This window comes from Mercurialis annua, linkage group LG1-X (assembly GCF_937616625.2).
Source record: "Mercurialis annua linkage group LG1-X, ddMerAnnu1.2, whole genome shotgun sequence".
Lineage (NCBI taxonomy): Eukaryota > Viridiplantae > Streptophyta > Magnoliopsida > Malpighiales > Euphorbiaceae > Mercurialis > Mercurialis annua.
The window spans coordinates 32494052-32519947 of record NC_065570.1 but is presented as its reverse complement, the minus strand read 5'-3'; the positions used below and the strand labels follow the sequence as shown (position 1 = coordinate 32519947).

The 25896-nt window shown below is 31.8% G+C and overlaps 5 protein-coding genes, 1 non-coding gene and 1 pseudogene across 6 annotated transcripts; 2 read left to right on the top strand and 5 right to left on the bottom strand.

Annotated features, from left to right (window-relative positions):
* The first annotated feature begins 3582 nt into the window (after positions 1-3582).
* On the top strand, positions 3583-5001 carry LOC126665988 (cytochrome f). The gene has a single exon (XM_050358930.2). The coding sequence runs from the start codon at positions 3634-3636 to the stop codon at positions 4594-4596; it is 963 nt and encodes a 320-aa protein (XP_050214887.1). The 5' UTR covers positions 3583-3633; the 3' UTR covers positions 4597-5001.
* Positions 5002-6060: 1059 nt separating this feature from the next.
* Positions 6061-6795, bottom strand: LOC126665995 (cytochrome b559 subunit alpha-like). The gene is given in 3 exon segments (XM_050358939.2): positions 6061-6248; positions 6250-6324; positions 6327-6795. Coding segments are annotated over 3 exon segments (378 nt in total). The 5' UTR covers positions 6576-6795; the 3' UTR covers positions 6061-6194.
* Positions 6796-8292: 1497 nt separating this feature from the next.
* TRNAW-CCA (transfer RNA tryptophan (anticodon CCA)) lies at positions 8293-8366 on the bottom strand. The gene has a single exon. It is a non-coding gene; the product is annotated as a tRNA-Trp (tRNA).
* Positions 8367-14357: 5991 nt separating this feature from the next.
* Positions 14358-19602, top strand: LOC126666004 (photosystem II CP47 reaction center protein-like; annotated as a pseudogene).
* Positions 19603-19712: 110 nt separating this feature from the next.
* On the bottom strand, positions 19713-21520 carry LOC126666006 (DNA-directed RNA polymerase subunit alpha-like). Its single transcript, XM_050358947.2, is given in 2 exon segments — positions 19713-20723; positions 20813-21520. Coding segments are annotated over 2 exon segments (1422 nt in total). The 5' UTR covers positions 21224-21520.
* A 942-nt stretch (positions 21521-22462) lies between these two features.
* On the bottom strand, positions 22463-22938 carry LOC126665996 (50S ribosomal protein L14, chloroplastic). The gene has a single exon (XM_050358940.2). It carries the CDS (start codon positions 22839-22841, stop codon positions 22473-22475), a length of 369 nt encoding a protein of 122 aa, XP_050214897.1. The 5' UTR covers positions 22842-22938; the 3' UTR covers positions 22463-22472.
* A 16-nt stretch (positions 22939-22954) lies between these two features.
* Positions 22955-23536, bottom strand: LOC126666001 (50S ribosomal protein L16, chloroplastic). The gene has a single exon (XM_050358946.2). It carries the CDS (start codon positions 23327-23329, stop codon positions 22970-22972), a length of 360 nt encoding a protein of 119 aa, XP_050214903.1. The 5' UTR covers positions 23330-23536; the 3' UTR covers positions 22955-22969.
* Between the last annotated feature and the right edge of the window lie 2360 nt (positions 23537-25896).

Below are 25896 nucleotides of genomic sequence, written 5' to 3'. Positions count from 1 at the left end.
TAATATTATATTAATATTTAATAGGGTTAATTCCTAAAAAAATCACGAACTTTACAAGAAGTTTCATTTTAATCATGACCTTTAAAAGTTTCCATTTAATGGCATGAACTTTCATTTTGTTTCAAATCTATCATTTCAGTGTATTTTTGTTGACTAAATTCTTCAATAAACCATTAATGAAAGACCCAAATTATAAATCGACATTAAATCTTATTATCTTTTAGTTAGAGTATGTAGGATTAGGAATTTTTGGTTCGATAAAATACACCGGGTTTTACTTTGGCGATAGATTTGAAACAAAATGAAAGTTCGTGCCTTTAAATGACAACTTTTAAAGTTCATGATTAAAATGAAACTTCGTGTATTCGTGATTTTTTTAGAAATTAACCCTATTTAATATTCCATCGATTAAATCGAAAGAATAAAATTCAATATAATATAAAAAAATATTCAAATATATTCAATTTATAGAAATCAAATTTATATAAAAATATTCAATTCAAATAAATAAAATAGATAAAATAGAATAAAGAAAATAGAATAATAAAAGAAAATTTATTTAAAAATTCTAATAAAAAAGAAAACAAATAATAAGAAAATGAAATAAAAAATAATAGGTACAAATATTAAATCGAGGTGCCCATTCTATGACAATTCTCAACAGCTTACCCTCTATTTTTGTGCCTTTAGTGGGCTTAGTATTTCCGGCAATAGCGATGGCTTCTTTATCTCTTTATGTTCAAAAAAAACAAGATTTTTTAGATCCGATTAGATCTGACGGGGGTCGATTTTATTTCTTTATTTTTTCAAGACTTAGGCTTGGATCATAATACAGATATCTATTTAGTTTAGTAGAATCTGATAGAACATGCAGACAGCTCCCTTCTCAAACATAAATGAAAAAGGTTCTTAGGCGCAGGCGTAAATATAAGATATTAAGTAAATGGACTATTTGAAAATAAATTGAGACTGTAGCGGATGCCTGAAAGAAATGCAAAGCTTGTTATATACGTGCAGACATTTTTATATATGTACAGATAGGGGATCCTATGAGGGGCTAGGCTCTCTTTTTTTTAATCTAAGGAATTCCTCCTAAAGATTCACATCAGAATAATGCGAGTTGATGAAAGTGATTTCGGAAACAAAAAAAAAAAGAAAGTCAAATTTTTTTGGCCTAGTCTCCCACTTCAAATAAAAAACAACCGGATATAATATATATTATAGTATTAGTATGAATTGGCGATCAGAACATATATGGATAGAACTTCTAGCGGGGTCTCGCAAAACAAGTAATTTCTTTTGGGCCTTTCTACTTTTTTTAGGTTCATTGGGATTTTTATTGGTTGGAATTTCCAGCTATCTTGGCAGAAATTTGATATCTTTATTTCCGTCTCAGCAAATTTTTTTTTCCACAAGGGATCGTGATGTCTTTCTATGGGATCGCCGGTCTATTTATTAGTTCTTATTTGTGGTGCACTATTTTTTGGAATGTAGGTAGTGGTTATGATCGATTCGATAGAAAAGAAGGAATAGTGTGTATTTTTCGCTGGGGATTTCCTGAAAAAAATCGTCGCATCTTATTCCGATTTTTTATGAAAGATATTCAGTCTATTCAAATAGAAGTTAAAGAGGGTATTTATGCTCGGCGTGTCCTTTATATGGAAATAAGAGGTCGTGGGTCCATTCCTTTGACTCGTACTGATGAGAATTTGACTCCACGAGAGATTGAGCAAAAAGTAGCGGAATTGGCCTATTTTTTTCGTGTACCAATTGAAGTATTTTGAAATGAGCTGAAGAATTAACATTTTATTAGCAGGAGCGACAAAATCCAAGAGTCCTTTTTTTCTATAGCATAACTCAACTGAAATTTCACAATACAATATTGATAAACCAAAGAAGACGTATATTATTATATTATAATTATATACAGATATATACGGAACAATTCGAAAATCAAACTTTTTTTTGCATATCTAATTTTATGCATATCTAAATTCTAAATTCAATAAATTTAGTAACAAAACAAGTAATAAATCGAAATAATAAACCCATTTCATAGATCAAAACAAAGCATTTCAGAATAAAATATAGAATAAAGAAATTCTCTTTTAATTTTCAATAGTTGAAATTGAGAGATTAGATATGGATAGATCATATCTTGTAAATTCTCTTTAGAAATTATCTTTCCTTTCTCAACGTTTCTTGTTATCTTTCTTTTTATCCTCCTTAATGAACAAAGGGCTGGATGATAACGTTTCTATCTTATTTTCCTTTTGACACTTTTTTTGATTATCACATCACAATATTTTTCAAAAAATTTCTAAAGTATTCCTGTGGAATATGGGTAAGTTGGGCATTTTTTTTTCGAAATATTTGTTTTGTTGATAGAACGGAATTTTTGGATCTAGAAATCAAAATTTTAGCAATTGAGATACTTAGAAACAATATTTTTTGTATTCTTTCAAAATTCTAAGGACTAACTACTGAATCACAAATCAAAAATAGGGAATAGATTCATAAGTTCGAAGCCTCATAATAGAACTTATGCTTGATAGAAATAAGAAATATTAGATCATATCGAATCGATAACCGAGGCGGGTTCATTAAAAATTAACAAAAAATGAAAAAAAAACATTTATCCCCCTTCTATATCTTACAGCTATAGTTTTTTTGCCCTGGTGGATCTCTTTTTTATTAAATAAAAGTTTTGGATCTTGGGTTATGAATTGGTGTAATACTAGTAAATCTGAATTTTTTTTAAATGATAACTAAGAAAAAAGTATCCTAGAAAAGTTCATAGAATTAGAGGAACTCATTCACTTGGACGAAATGATAAAGGAATATCCGGCAACACGTCTACAAAAGTTTCGTATCGGAGTCCACAAAGAAACGGTCCAATTGATCAAGATGCACAATGAGGATCATATCCATATGGTTTTTCACTTCTCAATAAATATAATCTGTTTCATTATTCTAAGCGGTTATTCTATTTTAAGTAATGAAGAACTTATTATTCTAAATTCTTGGGTTCAAGAATTCTTATATAACTTAAGCGACACAATAAAAGCTTTTTCCATTCTTTTATTAACCGATTTATGTATAGGATTCCATTGACCCCACGGTTGGGAACTAATGATCGGCTCTGTCTACAAATATTTTGGGTTTGCTAATAACGATCAAATTATATCTGGCCTTGTTTCCACTTTTCCAGTCATCCTCAATACAATTTTCAAATATTGGATTTTTCGTTATTTAAATCGTGTATCTCCGTCACTTGTAGTGATTTATCATTCAATGAATGACTGAAAAATGATCCATGAATCCAATTAGAATGTTTGTTATTTTGTACATAAGTAAAACATTCAAAATCTTATTATCAAACAAAACCTTACTATATACTATATTTAATATATATATATATATATATATATATATATATATATATATAATCCATTTATAAATTTATAATAGAATATATCTTTCTTTTTTCTATACATCCAAATGACTCTCTTCCTATATTTATTTTCTATTTTAGTAAAAATATTTCAGTAAATAGCAGTATCGTGGATAGGGAATTATGCGAGCGACCTACCTAATTTTATTGTAGAAATTTTCAGAATCAATGGTTGGGCCATGCAAACTAGAAAGACCTTTTCTTGGATAAAGAAAGAGATTACTCGTTCCATTTCCGCATCACTCATGATATATATAATAACTTGGGCATCTATTTCAAACGCATATCCCATATTTGCACAGCAGGGTTATGAAAATCCACGCGAAGCAACTGGCCGTATTGTATGCGCCAATTGTCATTTAGCTAATAAACCCGTGGATATTGAAGTTCCACAAGCGGTACTTCCTGATACTGTATTTGAAGCAGTTGTTCGAATTCCTTATGATATGCAATTGAAACAAGTTCTTGCTAATGGTAAAAAGGGCGCTTTGAATGTGGGGGCTGTTCTTATTTTACCCGAGGGGTTTGAATTAGCCCCTACTAATCGTATTTCGCCAGAGATGAAAGAAAAGATAGGAAATCTATCTTTTCAGAGTTATCGTCCCACAAAAAAAAATATTCTTGTGATAGGTCCTGTTCCTGGTCAGAAATATAGTGAAATTACCTTTCTTATTCTTTCTCCAGACCCCGCTACCAAGAAAGATGTTCCTTTTTTAAAATATCCCATATATGTAGGCGGAAACAGGGGAAGGGGTCAGATTTATCCCGACGGAAGCAAGAGTAACAATACGGTTTATAATGCTACAGTAGCCGGTATAGTAAGCAAAATCATACGAAAAGAAAAAGGAGGGTACGAAATAACCATAACGGATGCGTCAGAGGGACGTCAAGTGATTGATATTATACCTCGAGGACCAGAACTTCTTGTTTCAGAAGGCGAATCCGTCAAACTTGATCAATCATTAACGAGTAATCCGAATGTAGGTGGATTTGGTCAAGGGGATTCAGAACTAGTACTTCAAGACCCATTACGTGTCCAAGGCCTTTTGTTCTTTTTGGCATCGGTTATTTTGGCACAAATATTTTTGGTTCTTAAAAAGAAACAGTTTGAGAAGGTTCAATTGTCCGAAATGAATTTCTAGATCTGTAAATTTATTAACATCAAGTTCTTAAAACGAATAAAAGTTGGTAATTAGTAATTATATTATATATGATAAAAAAATTGAGGAGCTCTTTACTTTTTAAAAATTGTTTTCTACCAGACCAGATTTTGGAAATTATTTGTACCACATTTCTAGTCATAATATGTATATTGGTAAGAAGACTCTTTGAATGTATCCCCTTTTTTGTGTTTTTTTAATCTCATTTTTAGAGTCTAAATAAAATTATCAAATAAAAGGGGGAGCCGTGCGATTATCTTATTATTTTATTGTCAGATTTAACTACCATAGGGTGGATCAATAGCTTTTTTCTATTCTAATAGAATCCAATTTGACTAGATACTAAGCATAAGAATAAGATAAGTAAGCGTAAAAGCAAAGGCTAAATGAGGGATAACAAAGGATTCTAGTAAGAATTTTTTTTTATTTGTATTCCTAGTTTTTGACACAAGAAAAGGAATTTTCCACATCCTTTTCTTTTGTCAAAATAATAATGATTCTTGATCTCATCCCTCAAAAATGACTATCTTTAGTTTATATTTTTCCTAGGTTTCTCATAATTTTCTTTTCCGTTTTCTATGTAGTTTTAAATTTTATTTTATATGTATAAATTCAATTCGATTTTTTTTACGTAAAAAACAACTAATGGACAAACAAAAAAAGAAAAAGAAAGGGAAATTTTTGGAGTAAATACTGATGAACTTAAAAAAAAACGATTTTAATTTTTTGAGATACTAAAATAAATAGAATAAGGTTCTATTAGTCTTTCTATTAGTCTAGAAAAATGGGTATGATATTGGATCGATAGAAATTTAGAAAATATTATAGTATGCCGTCTAGGAAAAAGAAATCGGAGAACTCCTTTTATAACTTTGATTTGAAAGTATCAATAGATACTGTCGAAGAACAAATGTTCTAAATAAAGTAATTCCGTTACTTTTTTAAAAACACGACCCAAAAAAAAGTTTAATATATTTTTTTTGAAATATTTGAAATATATAAAAAAAAAAGGACAATCCGTTTTATCAATTGATTTTATCACTTAGACGAATAAAGTATTATGTTTATTAAGAACTCAACGGAACCCCCTTCTCCGTCTGATTCGAGGTCGAGAGGGTCCGTTGAGTTTTTACGCTTTCATGTCTACAACTCAGTTCACCCGATTCGATTACTTACTACTTACAGGGATGAACCCAATCCGGAATATGAACCATAAAAGAAAATGCCTATTAAACCGATCACAAGAATACCAGCTACAGTACCTATTATCCAAAGAGAAATTCTTCCAGTAGTATCGGCCATTTATTCCACTCCCTCCCCATTTAATCAAGTAGTCGTGCTAGAGACATAAACAGTCGTAGATAATTATTAAATGATATCCTTCCGATAGGATAAGATAATTCCTATTCTTATTTATTTTTCTACTATTTTCTTCAATTAATTGAAGAAATAATTAGAAAATAAAACAGCAAGTACAAAAATGAGTAATAACCCCCAGTAGAGGCTGGTACGATTCAATTCAACATTTTGTTCGTTCGGGTTTGATTGTGTCATAGTTTTATAATTAATTGGGATTAGATTTATCGTTGGATGAACTGCATTGCTGATATTGACCCCAAAAAAGAAACGGTAGGTAACAGCTAGTCCGTGAACAGCTAACCATCGTACTGTAAAAATTTGATAGGTTCGATCTATGGTCATTGGGCCTCCTAAAAAGATTTACTAAATTCATCGAGTTGTTCCAAAGGATCAAACCGACCGGTTATTAATGGAATTCCTTGTCGGCTCTCCGTAAAATATTCATTTGGACGAGGGCTTCCAAATACATCGTAAGCTAAACCTGTACTGACGAATAACCAACCTGCAATGAATAGGGAAGGTATGGTAATGCTATGAATGACCCAATATCGAATACTGGTAATAATATCAGCAAAAGAACGTTCTCCTGTGCTTCCAGACATACCGAGCTCCACATATTCTTGTACAACCAAAAGGGATCGATTCTGTAAAAGATGAGATCAGTAAATGCAATTTCACTGAAATGAAATCTTTGTGAGATCGTCAATATTGTACCCAAGGTTTCTTTAAAGTATACCGAATCAGTATAGCTATCCTTCTTCTGACGCAGCAACGCAATTTCCAAATTTCAATCAGTATCGAAATGAAGTCTTAGATAATCTTTTTCTTAGAACTTTGTACCATCCGAGAAGATCGGGTAAAATGCGAATTCAACGGGTTACAATAAGAATTCATGGAAGAGATTAGCCTATTTCTGCAATGAAAATAGATGTGAATAGATTTGAAATCCAAAACTTTTATGGTTATAGTTATAGAAAAAGAGTTTTTTGTTGGAATCCCTCACTTTTTTCATTTTAAGAAATTGGTTAGTCATCCATTAAATTATTAAATTTAAAAGTACCGCATAGTAGAGAATACAAAAGAAGGATAACAAGAAAAAAGAATTGTAATAATCAATATTCGTGATGCACGTATTCGTGTATTAGATCTAAAAGTAAAAGGCCTTTCTTGACATTTAACTACAAAGAATAAAGTTTTTTTCGTTTTAATATTCATATAATATGGAACGAAAAAATCGAAAAAAGGAAACAGGAAAAGCTATTATAAAGAAAAATAGAGGTGCGTTTTTATTTTAAAATATAAAAAACGATACAAATATCCAAATACTAAATAAATGAAATAAACTAAAATAAAAGAAACTATCAAAATAGAAATAATGTTCCAATTTTGTTTTTTAGTTTCTAGCAATTTTCGTAGTAATTCCAAGAAAGGGTTTTGGATGAAGTTATACAACACCGTTTTTTTTATTTTATGAATTAAAAAAGATTTCATTATATATTGAAATATATATTAATTTAATATTTTTTAATATTTAATAATTTGAATATTTTTTCTTTAATAAATTATTAAGGAATTTAATAAATTCATATTTATTTATTGTCATATTCGTTTTCTATTTTATTCTATAATTGATAAATAAAAATAAAATTCTCAATTTAACTTTTTCTCTTTCAATTGGTATTTTTGCTTATCTTCGTATCTTTTATCTTAAAAAAATGGAACTTAGGAAAGTACTTTTGCTTTACAAGTATATGTATAAAAAAGTTTATTTAGCTCCTTTATGCTTACTATAACTAGTTATTTAGGTTTTCTACTAGTGGCTTTAACGATAACCTCAGTTCTATTTATTGGTCTGAGCAAGATACTGATTATTTGATTTGAAATAAATTGAATGAACTCTTTTTATTTATAATTTCTAAATTTCTAAAAAGAAAATTTTTCGATAGTATTAGAGCTATTCTCTAGTTCTTTACCGTGTTAATTTCCAATTCTTGCTTATTGAGATTTATGGGCGATATGGATTAATATTTAAGGATAGATATTACCTCTCTTTTTCCCTTTTTCAAATAAATTGAAATGATTGAAGTTCTTCTATTTGGAATCGTCTTAGGCCTAATTCCTATTACTTTGGTCGGATTATTCGTAACTGTATATTTACAATATAGACGTGGTGATCAGTTGGACCTTTAATTAATATTAATTAACGCCTTGTTTTTTTTTACCTCCTCTTTTCTTTAATTCGCAGGAGGTCAAATTCGGATTGTTCTTCTATTTTCTTTTTTCCGTATAAATTTTCACCTAACAAAATAAGAACAGAATCACGCTCTGTAGGATTTGAACCTACGACATTGGGTTTTGGAGACCCACGTTCTACCGAACTGAACTAAGAGCGCTTTCTACCGAACCTACGACATTTTGTTTTTTAAAATTTAAGAAAAGGAAAATATTCTTTACCAAATTGTTGTACATTTTAGTTTGAATTAGAGATTCTCCTTACAAAACAAATGGAAGCGTCCTTTAAATAGAAGTCTGATTATATATGTATAAGCATTATATATTACAATAAAATTACAACAAGAAAATTACAACAAGAAAATAAACAATACAATAAAGAATAAAGAGCAAGAGGGAGGATTTTTAATAAATGCGAGATCTAAAAACATATCTATCTGTGGCACCGGTAATAAGCACTCTATGGTTTGCGTCTTTAGCGGGTTTATTAATTGAGATCAATCGTTTTTTTCCCGGATGCGTTGACATTCCCCTTTTTTTCATTCTAGTTATAAACGCGCGGGGGGTGAAGAAGATTAAAGATACAATTAAATATCTGTGACTACTACCCCCTCCTCTTTTTTTATTTAATTATAATAAGTTAGATAGAAAAAGTTAGAAAAGAAAAAAGAATCGAAGTGGATTCAACCGCAGCAAAATTCGGAACTTGGGGTCCGAGCTTCAAGTAAAGTAAACTTACTTTAATTGAATTATTAATTAAAATTCTTAATTAAATCTATTAATATTAATCATTAATATTATTAATTCAATTATTAATTATTAAATTCAAATTCTTAAATTAAGAGAAGGAAAGTCGAAATTTGATTATTGCAACCGTATTATACAAAACAAGATGCTTAAATGAAATACTGTGATTCTAATCGAAACTTATAATCTAAATAAAATTTAGAATCTTTGTATTACTTATTATTACTATTACTATAATTCTATTAATTGCAATGAAATCTTTCAAAATTAGATTTCGAGTTAGCAACTTCTATTTTTTTGTTCATTCCTTTCTTCTTCACTTCGGATCGGAAAATAGAAGAGTTGAGTGAATAAAAAACCCCAAGGAGGTTCATGACCAAGGGTAAAGATGTCAGAGTAAGGGTTATTTTAGAATGTACTGGTTGTGTTCGAAACAATGTTAATAAAAAAGCAATAGGCATTTCCCGATATATTACTCAAAAGAATCGACATAATACGCCTAGTCGATTGGAATTGAGAAAATTCTGTCCCTATTGTTACAAACATACAATTCACGGAGAGATAAAGAAATAGCTCACAGGCGTGTTACCTTTATATACAAGAAAGATGAAAAATGACATTAATGACATATTAATATAGAATATGTTATGTTAATATATATTCAAATATATAAAAATAGAAAAAAATTCTATATTTAAAGAAAAAAATAAACAAACAAAATCCTATTTTGTTCAATTGGATCAAAAATGATTTCGAATTAAGAAATAGGATTTTTGAAATAAGGAATAAACAAACCATGGATAAATCCAAACGGCTTTTTCTTAAGTCCAAGCGATCTTTTCGTAGGCGTTTGCCCCCCATCCAATCGGGGGATCGAATTGATTATAGAAACATGAGTTTAATTAGTCGATTTATTAGTGAACAAGGAAAAATATTATCTAGACGGGTGAATAGATTGAGTTTAAAACAACAACGATTAATTACTATTGCTATAAAACAAGCTCGTATTTTATCTTCGTTACCTTTTCTTAATAATGAAAAACAGGTTGAAAAAAAAAGCGAGTTGGTCACTATAATTACTGATCTTAGAATCAGAAAAAATAGGGTTACTCCTCAATTGAATCAAAATTCAAATTGAAACCTAAATTAATGTTTTGTTCAAAAAATACAAAAATAAAAATTTGAGTTACGTGTCGTAAGAAAAAACGAATTGGGAAAGAAGAAAATTTTTTTATTGAATGTTTTTGCTTAGTTTGACCACTTTACTCGATCATATGATCAGCATATCATATTTTATATCCTATTTTTTCATACTTATTTCTATTCTACCTTCCCGGAATTTATTCTTCATGGAATTCCATGTAAAATAGTTCATGGATTCCTTTTTCCTTATTTTATATTAATATATTCAATTTCCTTATTTTATATTAATATGTCGTTGGAAATCATATAAAGGCAATTCCTATTTAATATAGCTATTTGTGCAAGTATTTTACGATTAAGAAGCAACTGCCCCTTATATAGATTATTTATTAATCTACTATAACTTGAGTATACTTTATTTTCGCGAATTACTGCATTTATCCGAGTGACCCACAAACGACGAAATGTTCTTTTTTGCCTACCTCTATCCCGATGGGCCGAACTCAAAGCTCTTATTTTTTGTTGAATAATAGTTCGAGTAAGTCTTGAATGAGCCCCCCGAAAGCTTGATGCGAATAAACGAATTTTTGTTCTACGCCTCCGAGCTATATATCCTCGTCGAATTCTGGTCATTGAATAAACGAAACTTTGATAAATAACTAATTGATTTCCTTTCTTTCAGTTATTTTTATCCCTTTTCTATAATAACAAAACAGATTTTTCCAATGTATAAAAAAAGAATTCCAACGGCTTTTGCTACTATAACTTTCCCAACCACGATTTTTTCTTTTTTTCGAGATATTTCCCCTTGAAATAAGAAACTGTATTGATACTAGGTATCAAACAAAAATAGAATAAAAAATATTCAATAAAAATATAAATATAGAAATAGATAAATAAATAGTGGATTCCATCGTTTCTATGGTTACTTCTTAAACGGTGAGGTCTTCTCTATATACCGGAGCCCCTCCTTTATTTAATCATTTAATAAATATTTAATCAATGCTATTGTTAACGTGTACAGTTCACACACCTTTTGGCTCTACCCATGAATTATCTAGTAATAGGTCTTTCACAAAAAGATACATCTATACAGTAACGGTATTTAATTATGAAGGTTAACTAATCAGTTGACCCTGTTAGTCCGTTCTTGCAAGAGTAGGGGTATCATTTTTAGCCTTTTCATTTAAATAAGATTTACCCTGCTTAAAGGATTGCTACCAATGGGAAATTCTCTCTCGTTTTAAATTGAAAATGGAGGTGATTGAATTTGCACCAATGAAACCATAAATTTGATACACAATAGACAAATATGATCGATCTTTTTTTTAGATAATTAAGGGTATTCTTCTATTTTCTCTTATTCATCCGTATGGATCATAGATATTGGAAAAAGTTTTCTTTTGTTCAAGTCCACGATCTGAACAAGTCGCACATACACCCGAGTACATGTTCCTCGGCGCTGAGGACATCTCCCAAGAGCGGGGGATTTGGTGATATTTCTGATTGGCTGTCTTGTGTTTCTAATAAGTTGTTTAATAGTTGGCATGTTGAATCATATGCATAATGGGCTGGTTTAGATCGATCCTAACCGGATGATTATGAATTTTTTCTATATTACTATTTTATTATTAAATAATTAATTACTATTATTAAATATAAATAATAATAATTAATAGAATATTAAATTTAAATTGAGAGTCCAGTAAGAATAAGAAAAAAAACCTCCAACCGCGATTTGAGCGAAATTTCTGCTATTTCTTATGCAACTGCTACAAGATCAACAATTCCATGAGCTTGGGCTTCTGCTGCTGACATAAAAACATCTCTTTCCATGTCTTCGGATACAACCCATAAGGATTTTCCCGTTCTTTGTGCATAAATTCTTGTGAGGATTTCGCGCAGTTTCAGTAGTTCTTCGGCTTCCAGGACAAATTCTCCTATTTGGGCCTCATAAAAACCAGCAATAGGTTGATGAATCATTACCCTGATGATATAAGAAAAAAATGGCTATTCTATCTCGCATAATAAATAAAAAGTGGACGAGAAGAGATAAAGAATAAAATAATAAGAAAAAAATAGAATTGAACAACCGTACGGGCATTGTTTGTGCATTGCATACGGCTCCACAATGGAATTCACTTTTACTTACCTTTTACTTACTTTTTATCGAAGAAAAACATAGAGTTTATCAGGCTTCAATCAGTAAATGATCCACTAACCGCCCTTTCCTTGTCTTTGTAGGAGTTAAAAAACAAAATACTATGGGAGTCCCGTTGCTTTATTTCATCATTGATTTAGCAATCGCAAAGTTTTTTTTATTTGAAAAATACAATTTTTTTTGTACTCTTTTATTTTTATAACATAAATAATGTTAAGAGCCCTCCGGCGCGAAAACAAAAAAGTTTGTGATGCTGAAATAGGCCCCTGATAGAATAAAATCAGAGATACCCTTAGTATCTCATACTACTCTTTCGATACATAATCTAATGTTTTCTTTATATCTATATCGAATTCGAACTGCCATGCTATTATTACTTAATATTTCTATTTCAATATTTCATATGGCGAAGGCATAGTTTTCTTTTTTATTTCATTTCAAATAAAAACCCATCGGCGCCAAGCATGAGGGAATGCTAAACGTTTGGTAATTTTCCCTCCGACTAGGATAAAAGATCCCATTGAAGCAGCTAATCCCATGCATACTATTTGTACATTTGGTCGCACAAATTGCATAGTATCATAAATAGCTATTCCGGGTATTACCCATCCGCCAGGAGAGTTTATAAACAAATACAAATCTTTTGTCTTGCTCTCTATACTAAGATATACCATAAGACCAATAAGTTGATTCGAGATCTCACTATCAACATCTTGAACTAAAAAAATAATCTTTCTCGATAAAGTCGGTTGATTAAGATAAAATTCTATTCTCCAGTAACCATACGCGCACCTTTTGATGCATACGGTTCAAAAAAATCGCGAAAAACGAAAGAATCAATGTGGAGATTCCAACCCTCCCTTTTTTTGATAGTAAGTTTTTTTAACTTAATTCTTTTTTTCTAACGAAAGGGGTTTTCTTCCAGATGAGTTTTAACACGTTTACCTATAAAAAAATTATTAAACTTATTAAACAAACTTCTCATTGATCTATTTTTTCATCGAGATTCGGCTCAAATCACGATAACATTCTCTTGTTCCTGAATGGGTTTCTTTAATTCTTTTAGGTTTTTGCTCTACTCCAAGTAAGGATTTGCCCGATTTTTATTTGCACATATAGAGCAAATGCCGCAATACCGCGTCTTTTTGATACAACTTTTTTTTATATTTAATTCATTTCACATCTTCTGTCAAATATTTGGCATATTCATTATATTTATTTGATTGAGTATGATTGGCAGTTTGAAATTATTCTTACTTCATAAATAGAATATGATACAAGTAAAAATTGTAATAGATATATTACCAATTGGGTTCTTCTAAACGGAGCCTGGATATTTTATTTTTTTTGGTCCAAACAAGCCAACCATAAATTATTCTAATTGATATAATATTAATTTGAGTACCTCCAAAGCATAGATCTAATTGGACTTTATTTATTGCACTTCACGCTCCAAATTTTGGATGATTTGATCAATCTTTCTTGGGCGAAACAGAGGATATCTCAATCGGAGGAGACAACGGGGGAATCCCGTATGACCCAATATATCTGACAAGTCGCACTATACGTCAATCCAAATGGAATCGTCTTCCCCAGGATTTCGAAAAGGGACTTTTGGAACACCAATAGGCATTAAATGACAGAAAAAAGTTAAGTACTCTATTTCACTTTGATGTGAAAACGTAACAATGAATTTAGTGTCTTAATAATAATAACCTTTATAATATTTTATGCATGGATTTGAGAAGTTTATATTAAAATAATAAATAAATTAAAGGAAGATAAAACGAATAGAATCCAATTCGTACGAATTGGTATTTTGAATGATGAACAAATCTCTATGCATTCGCTCATAGAAAATGGAGTTAATTCCCCATTGCGTATTGGTCCTTATCGGGTATAGAATAGATCTGGTTATCTTTTCTTTGTTCCTACAAACGGAATTGTTATATTATTACTAAAATTACTAAAATGAAAATAAAAAATAAATAGAAAAATATTAATTCTTTATCCGGAATAATCCACACTTAAAGGGGGAGATCCATAACATAGTTTTTCCAGTGCAAGAAAGTTACATAGTATCTATTTTTCGTTAATTAAAGAGGTATTTCCATGGGTTTGCCTTGGTATCGTGTTCATACCGTTGTATTAAATGATCCCGGTCGTTTGCTGTCTGTCCATATAATGCATATAGCCTTAGTCGCTGGTTGGGCCGGTTCAATGGCTCTTTATGAATTAGCAGTTTTTGATCCCTCTGACCCCGTTCTCGATCCAATGTGGAGACAAGGTATGTTCGTTATACCCTTCATGACTCGTTTAGGAATAACCAATTCATGGGGTGGTTGGAGTATCACAGGAGGAACTATAACGAATCCGGGTATTTGGAGTTATGAAGGCGTGGCTGGGGCGCATATTGTGTTTTCTGGCTTGTGCTTCTTGGCAGCTATTTGGAATTGGGTATATTGGGATCTAGAAATATTTTGCGATGAACGTACAGGAAAACCTTCTTTGGATTTGCCCAAGATCTTTGGAATTCATTTATTTCTCTCAGGAGTGGCTTGCTTTGGGTTTGGCGCTTTTCATGTAACCGGGTTGTATGGTCCTGGAATATGGGTGTCCGATCCTTATGGACTAACTGGAAAGGTACAACTTGTAAGTCCAGCATGGGGTGTGGAAGGTTTTGATCCTTTTGTTCCGGGAGGAATAACCTCTCATCATATTGCAGCAGGCACATTGGGTATATTAGGGGGACTATTCCATCTTAGTGTGCGTCCGATCCACTAACCTTCTTCAGCAACTACTCCAATTGAATTATTTGGTCCCACTCGTTATCAATGGGATCAGGGATACTTTCAGCAAGAAATATATCGAAGAGTTAGTGTCGGGTTAGGAGAAAATCAAAGTTTATCCGAAGCTTGGTCTAAAATTCCCGAAAAATTAGCTTTTTATGATTATATCGGAAATAATCCAGCAAAAGGTGGATTGTTCAGAGCAGGCTCAATGGACAATGGAGATGGAATAGCTGTTGGGTGGTTAGGACATCCTATCTTTAGAGATAAAGAAGGGCGCGAGCTTTTTGTACGTCGTATGCCTACCTTTTTTGAAACATTTCCCGTTGTTTTGGTAGATGGGGATGGAATTGTTAGAGCCGATGTTCCTTTTCGAAGAGCAGAGTCAAAGTATAGTGTCGAACAAGTAGGTGTTACCATTGAGTTCTATGGCGGCGAACTTAATGGAGTCAGTTATAGCGATCCTGCTACTGTGAAAAAATATGCTAGACGCGCTCAATTGGCCGAAATTTTTGAATTAGATCGTGCTACTTTAAAATCCGATGGTGTTTTTTGTAGCAGTCCAAGGGGTTGGTTTACTTTTGGACATGCTTCGTTTGCTTTGCTCTTTTTCTTCGGACACATTTGGCACGGCGCTCGAACTTTGTTCAGAGATGTTTTTGCTGGTATTGATCCAGATTTAGACGTTTAAGTGGAATTTGGAGCATTCCAAAAAATTGGAGATCCAACTACAAGAAGACAGGCAGTCTGATACAATATTAGATATCTCTTACTTTTAGCCTCTCTTCTATTTTTTTTTTTGACATAAGATACTGGAAATAGTTGAATTTGAATTGCTGCCCTTTCTTTGAATCTTGTTCTTTTTTCTCTTTATCCGGGATACGATCCCAAATAAATAGGTATGGAAGCTATAATTGTAAACCACGATTGAATTTATGGAAGCATTGGTTTATACATTCCTTTTAGTCTCAACTTTAGGAACCATTTTTTTCGCTATCTTTTTTCGAGAACCACCTAAAGTTCCAACGAAAAATATAAAATGATTTTTCGTTATCTTAGTTGAAGTAAAAAGCCTCCCATATGGGGGGCTCTTTACTTCAACTAGTCCCCGTGTTCCTCGAACGGATCTCTTAGTTGTTGAGAGGGTTGCCCAAAAGCAGTATATAAGGCATACCCAGTAAAACTTACAAGTAAACCAGATATAAAGATGGCGACTAAGGTTGCTGTTTCCATTATTATATAATTGAATTTCAAGACCACAATGGATCTATGATAAAATCATTTATTTACAACGGAATGGTATACAAAGTCAACAGATCTCAATTAATACAAATAAATAGGATTTATGGCTACACAAAGCGTGGAGGGTAGTTCTAGATCTGGTCCAAGACGAACTGTTGTAGGGGATTTATTGAAATAAAGCAACTGGGTGGGGAACTACCCCTTTGATGGGTGTCGCAATGGCTCTATTTGCGGTATTCCTATCTATTATTTTGGAGATTTATAATTCTTCGGTTTTACTAGATGGAATCTCAATCAATTAGATTTACAAAAACCGCTAAGTCCTAGTTTTTCAATACAAAATGAAGCATTTTGGTCTCGGATTTTTTATTCTATTTTGGTAGTTCGATCGTGAAATTTCTTTCTTTCTGTATTTCTGGAATATGAGTGTGCGACTTGTTATAATCGATCCTATTGATAGTACAGAGAGTGGGCCTGTCGTCTTGATAGAGATGATTTTTTACCTCGTCAGGTATTTATTTTAGTATCTGGAGAACAAAATATATAAAATAGATATAGATTATGAAGTATTAGAACTATGATTCATTCTTAATATTCAGGTCCCATGACCAGATTCAAATTTTTTTTTAAAAGATATAGATTTTTCTTCCTCTTTATCTATGTTTGATCAAAGGACAAACCTTTCTTTTAATTTTTACTCATTCTATTTATTCAATGAATAAGTGATGATACAATGGTTCTTACTCAGAGAATCTTTGGACTTAGTTTGAAGTTTTTATTAAATCATCGTGGTTCTAATATGAATCTGAGGTTTCAATCGATTTATAGGATCTTAACAAGAAAATTCCTATCAATAATAACGAAAATAGCAGAAACAACAGTAAGTAAGGCTGCATTACATAAAACAAATACAAAAAATGATGGGTAAATAGAAGATTTAGGAGGCCTGTAGCAATCAACACCAAGAGATGAACGAGCCAACTTGATATTTTGGCATTATAACCACAAAGATATAGTTTTCGGATTTTTATTTTTTTGTATGGTCATCTTCAAAGAAAACTATTGAATCGTAGGATTAAGAAGTTTTATTAGATATCCGTTTCAACTAGTATTTGGCTGGTTCTGTTTGAGCCGTATGAGGTGAAATTCTAATATACGGTTCTCGGAGGGGAAGTCCCTCTGGCGTACCTATCTCAATAAAGTCTATGATTGGTTCGAAGAACGCCTCGAGATTCAGGCGATTGCAGATGATATAACTAGTAAATATGTTCCTCCCCATGTTAACATATTTTATTGTTTATGAGGAATTACGCTTACTTGTTTTTTAGTACAAGTAGCTACGGGATTTGCTATGACTTTTTACTACCGTCCGACTGTTACTGAGGCTTTTGCTTCTGTTCAATACATAATGACAGAAGCTAACTTTGGTTGGTTAATCCGATCAGTTCATCGATGGTCGGCAAGTATGATGGTTTTAATGATGATCCTGCACGTATTTCGTGTTTATCTCACATGTGGCTTTAAAAAACCTCGTGAATTGACTTGGGTTACAGGTGTAGTTCTTGGTGTATTGACCGCATCTTTTGGCGTAACTGGTTATTCCTTACCTTGGGACCAAATTGGTTATTGGGCAGTAAAAATTGTAACAGGCGTGCCCGACGCTATTCCTGTAATAGGATCGCCTTTGGTAGAGTTATTACGCAGAAGTGCTTGTGTAGGACAATCCACTTTGACTCGTTTTTATAGTTTACATACTTTTGTATTACCTCTTCTTACTGCCGTATTTATGCTAATGTACTTTCCAATGATACGTAAGCAAGGTATTTCAGGGCCTTTATAGTTATAGTATTATAGTATAGTAGTCTAATAGTATAGAGAATATAGATTCTAAATATTTGTAACCAATCATCGAGCACTTGGGGGAGGAAGAAGAATATTTCATTGCTAAAAATATGGATTATTGTAAAGTAAAGAATAAGACATGTATTTGGATATTTCCCTTCAACTCAATTTTTTTTTTGATTTTACATGAATAGTTGGAGCGAATTCTCCTAAGATAAAAATGGATTATGGGAGTGTGTGACTTGGACTATTGATTTGGCCGTGCAGATATATGTCTTTATCCGCCGCATTGGGATTAATAACCAAATGTGTCTTTGTTCCAACCACTGCGTAAGCCCCATACTGAGGATAGGCTGGTTCACTTGAAGAGAGTCTTTTCTATGATCAGATCCAATCATGTTGTACATGAACAGGCTCCGTAAAACCCAGTAGAATAAGTGATACGGTAGAATCTATATTCTAGTTTTTATTTTATTTACTTAATTGCTTAATACTTTTATAGTACGGAAATGCAGCCATTTCCTCTGCATTATCGATTTATGATACTATCGGAGTGAAGTGAAATAAGTGATCTAAAGAATGACATAGGCTAAACTATATTAGTAACAAGTAAATCCTTTGTATATAAAAAATCTCGGTATTTTTGAGAGATAAAAGCCAATCGAAAGGTCTGAGATGACCCAAAAAGCACTTGATCATGATCACCTTTATATGCCTACTTGGGTATTGAGCATTTACCTGTAAGAATGAATTCCTTGCAATGGATAATTAATCACAACTCTAGAAAAAGGAATCCAATTTTTATTACATATAATCATTCATATATATGTAAGCATGGCTAACATATAGATATAGATTTTTTTATAAGATCTATACAGACAAGATTTTTTTATATGGATTCGCTTAACTCGGTTGATTTTTGCTCGAGCCGGATGATGAAAAATTATCATGTCCGGTTCCTTAGGAGGATGGATTTCTAAAAATTCACCTATCCCAATAACAAAAAAACCTGACTTGAATGATCCTGTATTAAGGGCTAAATTGGCTAAGGGAATGGGTCATAATTATTACGGAGAACCTGCATGGCCCAGTGATCTTTTATATATTTTTCCGGTAGTAATTCTAGGTACTATTGCATGTAATGTGGGATTAGCGGTTCTCGAACCATCAATGATTGGTGAACCTGCGGATCCATTTGCAACTCCTTTGGAAATATTGCCTGAATGGTATTTCTTTCCTGTATTTCAAATACTTCGTACAGTACCCAATAAATTATTGGGTGTTCTTTTAATGGTTTCAGTACTTGCAGGATTATTAACAGTACTCTTTTTGGAGAATGTTAATGAATTCCAAAATCCATTTCGTCGTCCAGTTTCGACAACCGTCTTTTTGATTGGTACTGTAGTAGCCCTTTGGTTAGGTATTGGAGCAACATTACCTATTGATGAATCCCTAACTTTAGGTCTTTTTTAATTTCAATTGATTTAATTAGAAAGTAAAATATCATGACGCGTATGTATATCTAGGGAATAGTCGCTTCAAAGTGAATTCTCCCTAGATAACATCTATCGGATTTCTATTTTTTATCCTTTGCTTTGGTAAAAAAAATAAATTGCGAAATGTTTTTCTATTTCTAGAATACCCAATATATGTTTTACATCATCTATGCGAAAATGTTCAATTTTCATAAGATCTTCTTGACTCTTATTCAAAAGGTCCGATAATGTATGTATATTGGATCTTTTGAGGCAATAATAGATCTTAGGAGTCAATTCTGATTGGTCAATAAAAACGTATTTCAATGTTATTTCGTTTTGATTTTTTCTTAATTTAGTCAATCTACCATAAAAAGTAAAAAGGGGTAAAGTAACCTTGTGTTGGTTTTTTTCTAAATGAAAGTTTTCTTCTTCTGCATGTAGAAAAGGAATAAATAAATCAATCAAATTCCGGGAGGCTTCATGAAGTGCTTCTTTAGGAGTTAAACTCCCATTTGTCCATATTTCGAGAAAAAGTATCTCTTGCTTGTCATTCCCATTTCCATAAGAATGAACACTATGATTCGCATTTCGAACAGGCATAAATATAGCATCTATATGATAACTTCCCTCTTGAAAGTTATTTGTTGGTTTTATACGATAGCCGCGATTTCTCTCGATTTGTAATCCAATACACAAATCAATTGGTTCCGTTAGGCTAGCGATATGCTTTGTATTATCAATGATTTCCGCAAAAGGCGGTAAAATAATGTCTTGAGCAGTTACATATCCAGGACCCTTGACACAAATAGACGCGCCACAAGTTCCATACAAATTGCTTCTCAATACAATTTCTTTTAAATTCATTAAAATTTCATGTATTGATTCTTGAATACCTGCTATAGTAGAAAATTCGTGTGGTATTTTCTCAGATTTTGCACGTGTGATACATGTTCCTTCAATTTCTCCAAGTAAAGCTCTTCGCGTTGCAATGCCTATTGTGTCGGCTTGGCCTTTCATAAGTGGCGATAGAATAAAGCGTCCATAAAAAAGGCGCTTATTGTCTGTTCTTGATTCAACACATTTCCACTGCAGTGTCCGAGTAGATATTGTTATTTTCTCCCGAATCATAATAATATTGAAATCGTTGAATTATTTATTTCTCTTGAACTCTTTAGCTAAATCCATATTTATATTGATTTTTACACGCGCCTTTTTTTAGGGGGTCTGCAGTCATTATGTGGCATAGGGGTTACATCTCAGACGAAGCTTAAGAGTATACCACTTCTGCGAATAGCTCTTAATGCCGCATCTCGTCCGAGACCAGGACCTTTTATCATGACTTCTGCCCGTTGCATACCTTGATCCACTACTGTTCGAATAGCATTTCCTGCTGCGGTTTGAACTGCAAATGGCATTCCTCTTCTTGTTCCCCGGAATCCACAAGTGTCGGCGGAGGACCAAGAAATCACTCGACCCCGTACATCTGTAACGGTCACAATAGTATTGTTAAAACTTGCTTGAACATGAATAACTCCTTTTGGTATTTTACGTACATTCTTACGTGAACCAATACGTCCATTCCTGCGCGAACCTATTCTTGGTAAAGGTTTTGCCATATTTTATTATCTCATAAATATAAGTCAGGGTCTATGGATATATCCATTTCATGTCAAAATAGATTCTTTATTTTTATACATTTTTTTGTACTTCAGATCTTTTAGAGCGTGTCTGCTTATCAAGATTATCCTTGTCTTTGTTTATGTCTTGGGTTAAAGCAAATTACTATAATTCGTCCTCGTCTACGTATCAGTCGACATTTTTCACAAATTTTACGAACAGAAGCTCTTATTTTCATATTTGACATCCCTTAAATTTTGAATCTACATATACATATTTGAAGAATATAAGTTTCTTTAAATTTCGAAATCGTGAAATGTATTCTTATGAAAGATGAAAGAAAGTGAAAAAAATGGACTAATCATTTAAATCTTTGTTTGTTACGGAGTATAAAAATTAGAAGGTCTCTAAATTAGAAGTTCTACGGTCAAATTCTAAGCACTAAACACTATTTCGGGGCAGTATAAGTATAAACTGCGTTGGATCTTTACTGAAACATAATCTAAAAGCAGATCTTCATTATCTAACTAAAATTCTCTTCAAGTATCAATTAATGTACGAGGAATTATATTAAAAACTTCTTTTTTTTTTTCACAAATAAGAGGTTGGGATACAATTCGGATATTCGAAAGATTACCATATATAACACAAGATTTCCCCCCCGATTCTTTCTAGTCGAGCCTCTCGGTCGGTCATTATACCCCGAGAAGTCGAAATAATTACAATACCCATTCCGCCCAAAATTCTAGGAATTTTTTGATAGTTAGAATAGATTCGTAGACCAGGTCGGCTGATCCGTTTTAAATTTAGACTAGTTCTATATGGCCCTTTCCTTTTTCTTCTATGTCGTAGGGTTAAAACCAAAAAAATTTTGTTGCCTTCCTGGTGTTTCCTGACATTTTCAATAAAACCTTCTCGTAAAAGTATTTTAATAATGTTTTCGGTGATGTTAGTGGATGCTAGTCGAACGGTTCCTTTTCTATTCATGTCAGCATTTCGTATATAGGTTATTATGTCAGCAATAGGATCCCTGCCCATGATAAACGAAATTTTTTATTTCTTTCTAGTTTTGATATAATCAACATACTCTTTTTTTTTTTATGAATTACTTAATTTTATTAAAGGTATATGCGTGAAACATAATTTATTATTTATTAATGAAATTCTATTTCATTTTTATTCAAAATCACGGTCTCATCTTAATCTTAAATCTTAAATGGTATATCTTCTATTTTCTATTTTTTTATCTTATAATACTTCAGGCGCTAATAAAATTATTTTAGTAAAATTTAACTGTCTCAATTCTCGGGCGATTGCACCAAAAATTCGAGTTCCTTTTGGATTTCCTTCTTGATCAATGACAACCGCAGCATTGTCATCATATCGTATTATCATACCGTTATCATGTTTCAGTTCTTTACAAGTACGTACAATTACAGATCTGATTACTTCTGATCTTTCTAGAGGTGAATTTGGTGCTGCTTCCTTGATCACAGCAACAATAATGTCACCAATATGAGCATATCGGCGATTGCTAGTCCCTATGATTCGAATACACATCAATTCTCGGGCTCCGCTGTTATCCGCTACATTTAAACGGGTCTGAGATTGGATCATATCATTTTTTTATCTGTTATTTTAATTTAATGCAAAGAAAAAAAGATATATTTTTTGTTCAAAAACAAAAAGAAACTTGCATTTTTTTTAGATGCTAAAAAAAGTCTTTTTCCTTTATTTCTATATTACTATCCCGAAATAATGAATTGAGTTCGTATAGGCATTTTAGATGCTGCTATTAAAATAGCCCTTCTTGCTATATTTTCTGCTACTCCGCGCATTTCATAAAGTATTCTACCAGGTTTAACGACAGCTACCCAATATTCAGGAGATCCTTTCCCTGAACCCATACGCGTTTCCGCAGGTCTTAAAGTAACTGGTTTGTCGGGAAATATACGTACCCATATTTTTCCGCCGCGGCGTGCATTTCGTGTCATTGCTCGTCGTCCCGCTTCTATTTGTCTAGATGTAATCCAAGCGGGTTCAAGTGCCTGAAGAGCATATCTGCCGAAACAAATACGATTACCTCGAAAAGCTATTCCTTTCATTCTTCCTCGATGTTGTTTACGGAATCGGGTTCTTTTGGGGTTATAGTTGATGGTTGTTTATCAATTCCATCTCTACTACAGAACCGGACATGAGAGTTTCTTCTCATCCAGCTCCTCGCGAATGAAATGATTAAAAATATATATATGTGTTTGATGAATAATATACTAAATCATGGGATTCTTTGAGATTTCACTTAATTTTAATCGAATATCAAATTTACTTAAATATCTAATTTAATTATTAATTAATCGAATATCTAGTTTATTTTATTAGATTATTAAAATAGAAATTGCTATATCTATATTATTCTATAATATAGATATATAGAACTAATTATTCGTACATTGTACATATAACTAATAAATAACTCTTTCTTTTTATATTGTATATATATATATATTCTAGTTTTATCTTATAGATATAGATAATATTATCTATAATATTTTAGATAATTTTTTCTATTTTATTTTAGAGAATCTTGTTTTTGTTATAAGGTTATAACGAATTTTTTTTCTATTATAATTATGATATCAGATCGCTAAAATTTAGAAACCCAATAGTCTAAAAAATTTCGCGAGCAAATATTTACTCTTTTAATATTTCTTTATTCTTTTATTTGTAGAAATAATCCACGATCCTTTAGAATACAGAAAAAATGGATTGTCCTCTGGTTCCTTTCGCTATCCTCCCTAATAAATCATTAAGGTTTGTTTTCAATAAAATCCTATGTATTTAGAGGTTCCGTCGTTCCCATTGCTTTTCCATTAATGGTTAGGTCTTAATTTTATAATGGAGTCTCTAATTAAATTTGTTCTTGAGTCAATCTTCTCAGTTTTTATTGGCTCGAGGCTCTTGATTTTTTGTTTTATGAATGAATTACTTTTTTATAGATATAGATCAATTGGGATTGATGCTTTAGTACATTACCTTTTATCTGATGATTTATAGACCTTACATATGGGAATCATAGATCATTTATATTTTGTTCTCTCTTTCTTTCACCTTTCCGCTTATCCGCATAATTTTTTTATTTAGAACTCCTAATTAAATCAGATTGGTTATTTTTGTTTGTACAAAAAGGATTTGCATTGTTTCAATAATATGAATATGAACAATATATCTTGAATGTTTATTTTGATACAGATAATGCAAAGCGATGAGTTGGTTATTAATTGTATATTTATACTTATTCGTTCATAATATAGGTCAGTCCTTTGTTTTAATTCTGACCCTAAAAAACCAACGAGTCACACACTAAGCATAGCAGTTATATTAAATTATAAATCGAATTTTTTATTTTATTCAACCCTATAGAATTAGAAATAGAATTTAAATTAATTCTTTTTTTTATTCAAAAAAAAAAAGAATTAATGAGTTTGTCATTTTTGTTTTATCAATAGATAAAATAGAAAGATAAGTTAAGTAATTAAGTAAGGGTTTACTATTAGATAAAATAGAAAGATAAATTAAGTAATTAAGTAAAGGTTTACTATTTTTTGTCTAGAAATGTCCAAATTTTTATGCCTAATACCCCATAAATACTTCTAACCGTATATGAACAATAATCAATTTTAGCTCGAATGGTTTGTAGAGGAACCCTACCCTCTCTAATCCACTCGACGCGTGCAATTTCTTTTCCGTCAAGACGTCCCGCAATTTGTACTTGAATTCCTTTTGTATCTGCCTGTTCAGTTAGTTCAATAGCTTTTTTCATTGCTTTCCGAAATGAAACTCTATTCTTTAATTGTCCGGCTATAAATTCTGCAAGAATATTAGGTTCCCATAAGGGTTTGAAATTTTTGTAATAGCAATATTAAGTTTTCGGTTCACGCAATTAAGTTCTTTTTGTACATTTATCTGTAATTCTTCGATTCGTTTAGGTTTACTTTCGATTAATAATTTTTGGAATCCCATATATATTATGACTTGAATCACATCTATTCGTTCTTGAATCTCTATACGTGCAATTCCCTCAACACCAGAAGATATTTTCTTATTTTTTTTTACATAATTCTTGATACAGTTTCTTATTTTTTGATCTTTTTGTAGACCCCCAGAATAATTTTTTGGTTGAGCAAACCAAAGAGAATGATGACTTTGGGTTGTACCAAGTCGGAAACCAAGTGGATTTATTTTTTGTCCCATAATCCCCCACTATTTACTATACATATCATGAAATGTCGTATCTGTGGATTTCGTTTTTTTTATCCATCCCTTTTTTTTAACCAGATGTTATATTCTTCATATTCTTCATATAAAGAGATATTTTTTAATACAATAGTTATATGACAGGTCGATCTTTTTATCGGATAACCCCTCCCTCGAGCCTGAGGTTTTAATTTTTTCACAGTGGTACCTTCGTTGACTTCGGCTTTACTAATGATTAAATTGGCTTCGTTCAAACCCATATTGTGGCGAGCGTTTGCTGCTGCAGAATAAATAAATTTAAAAATAGGATAACATGCTCGATAAGGCATGAGCTCGAGTATAATAAGTGTTTCTTCGTAAGAACGTCCACGAATCTGATCAATTATTCTTCGTGCTTTGTGAGTGGACATACATATAT

Excerpts from the sequence above, each read along its gene's own strand:
- LOC126665996 (XM_050358940.2), bottom strand. The coding sequence starts at position 22,841 with ATGATCCAATCTCAGACCCGTTTAAATGTAGCGGATAACAGCGGAGCC.
- LOC126666001 (XM_050358946.2), bottom strand. The coding sequence starts at position 23,329 with ATGAAAGGAATAGCTTTTCGAGGTAATCGTATTTGTTTCGGCAGATAT.
- LOC126665988 (XM_050358930.2), top strand. The coding sequence starts at position 3,634 with ATGCAAACTAGAAAGACCTTTTCTTGGATAAAGAAAGAGATTACTCGT.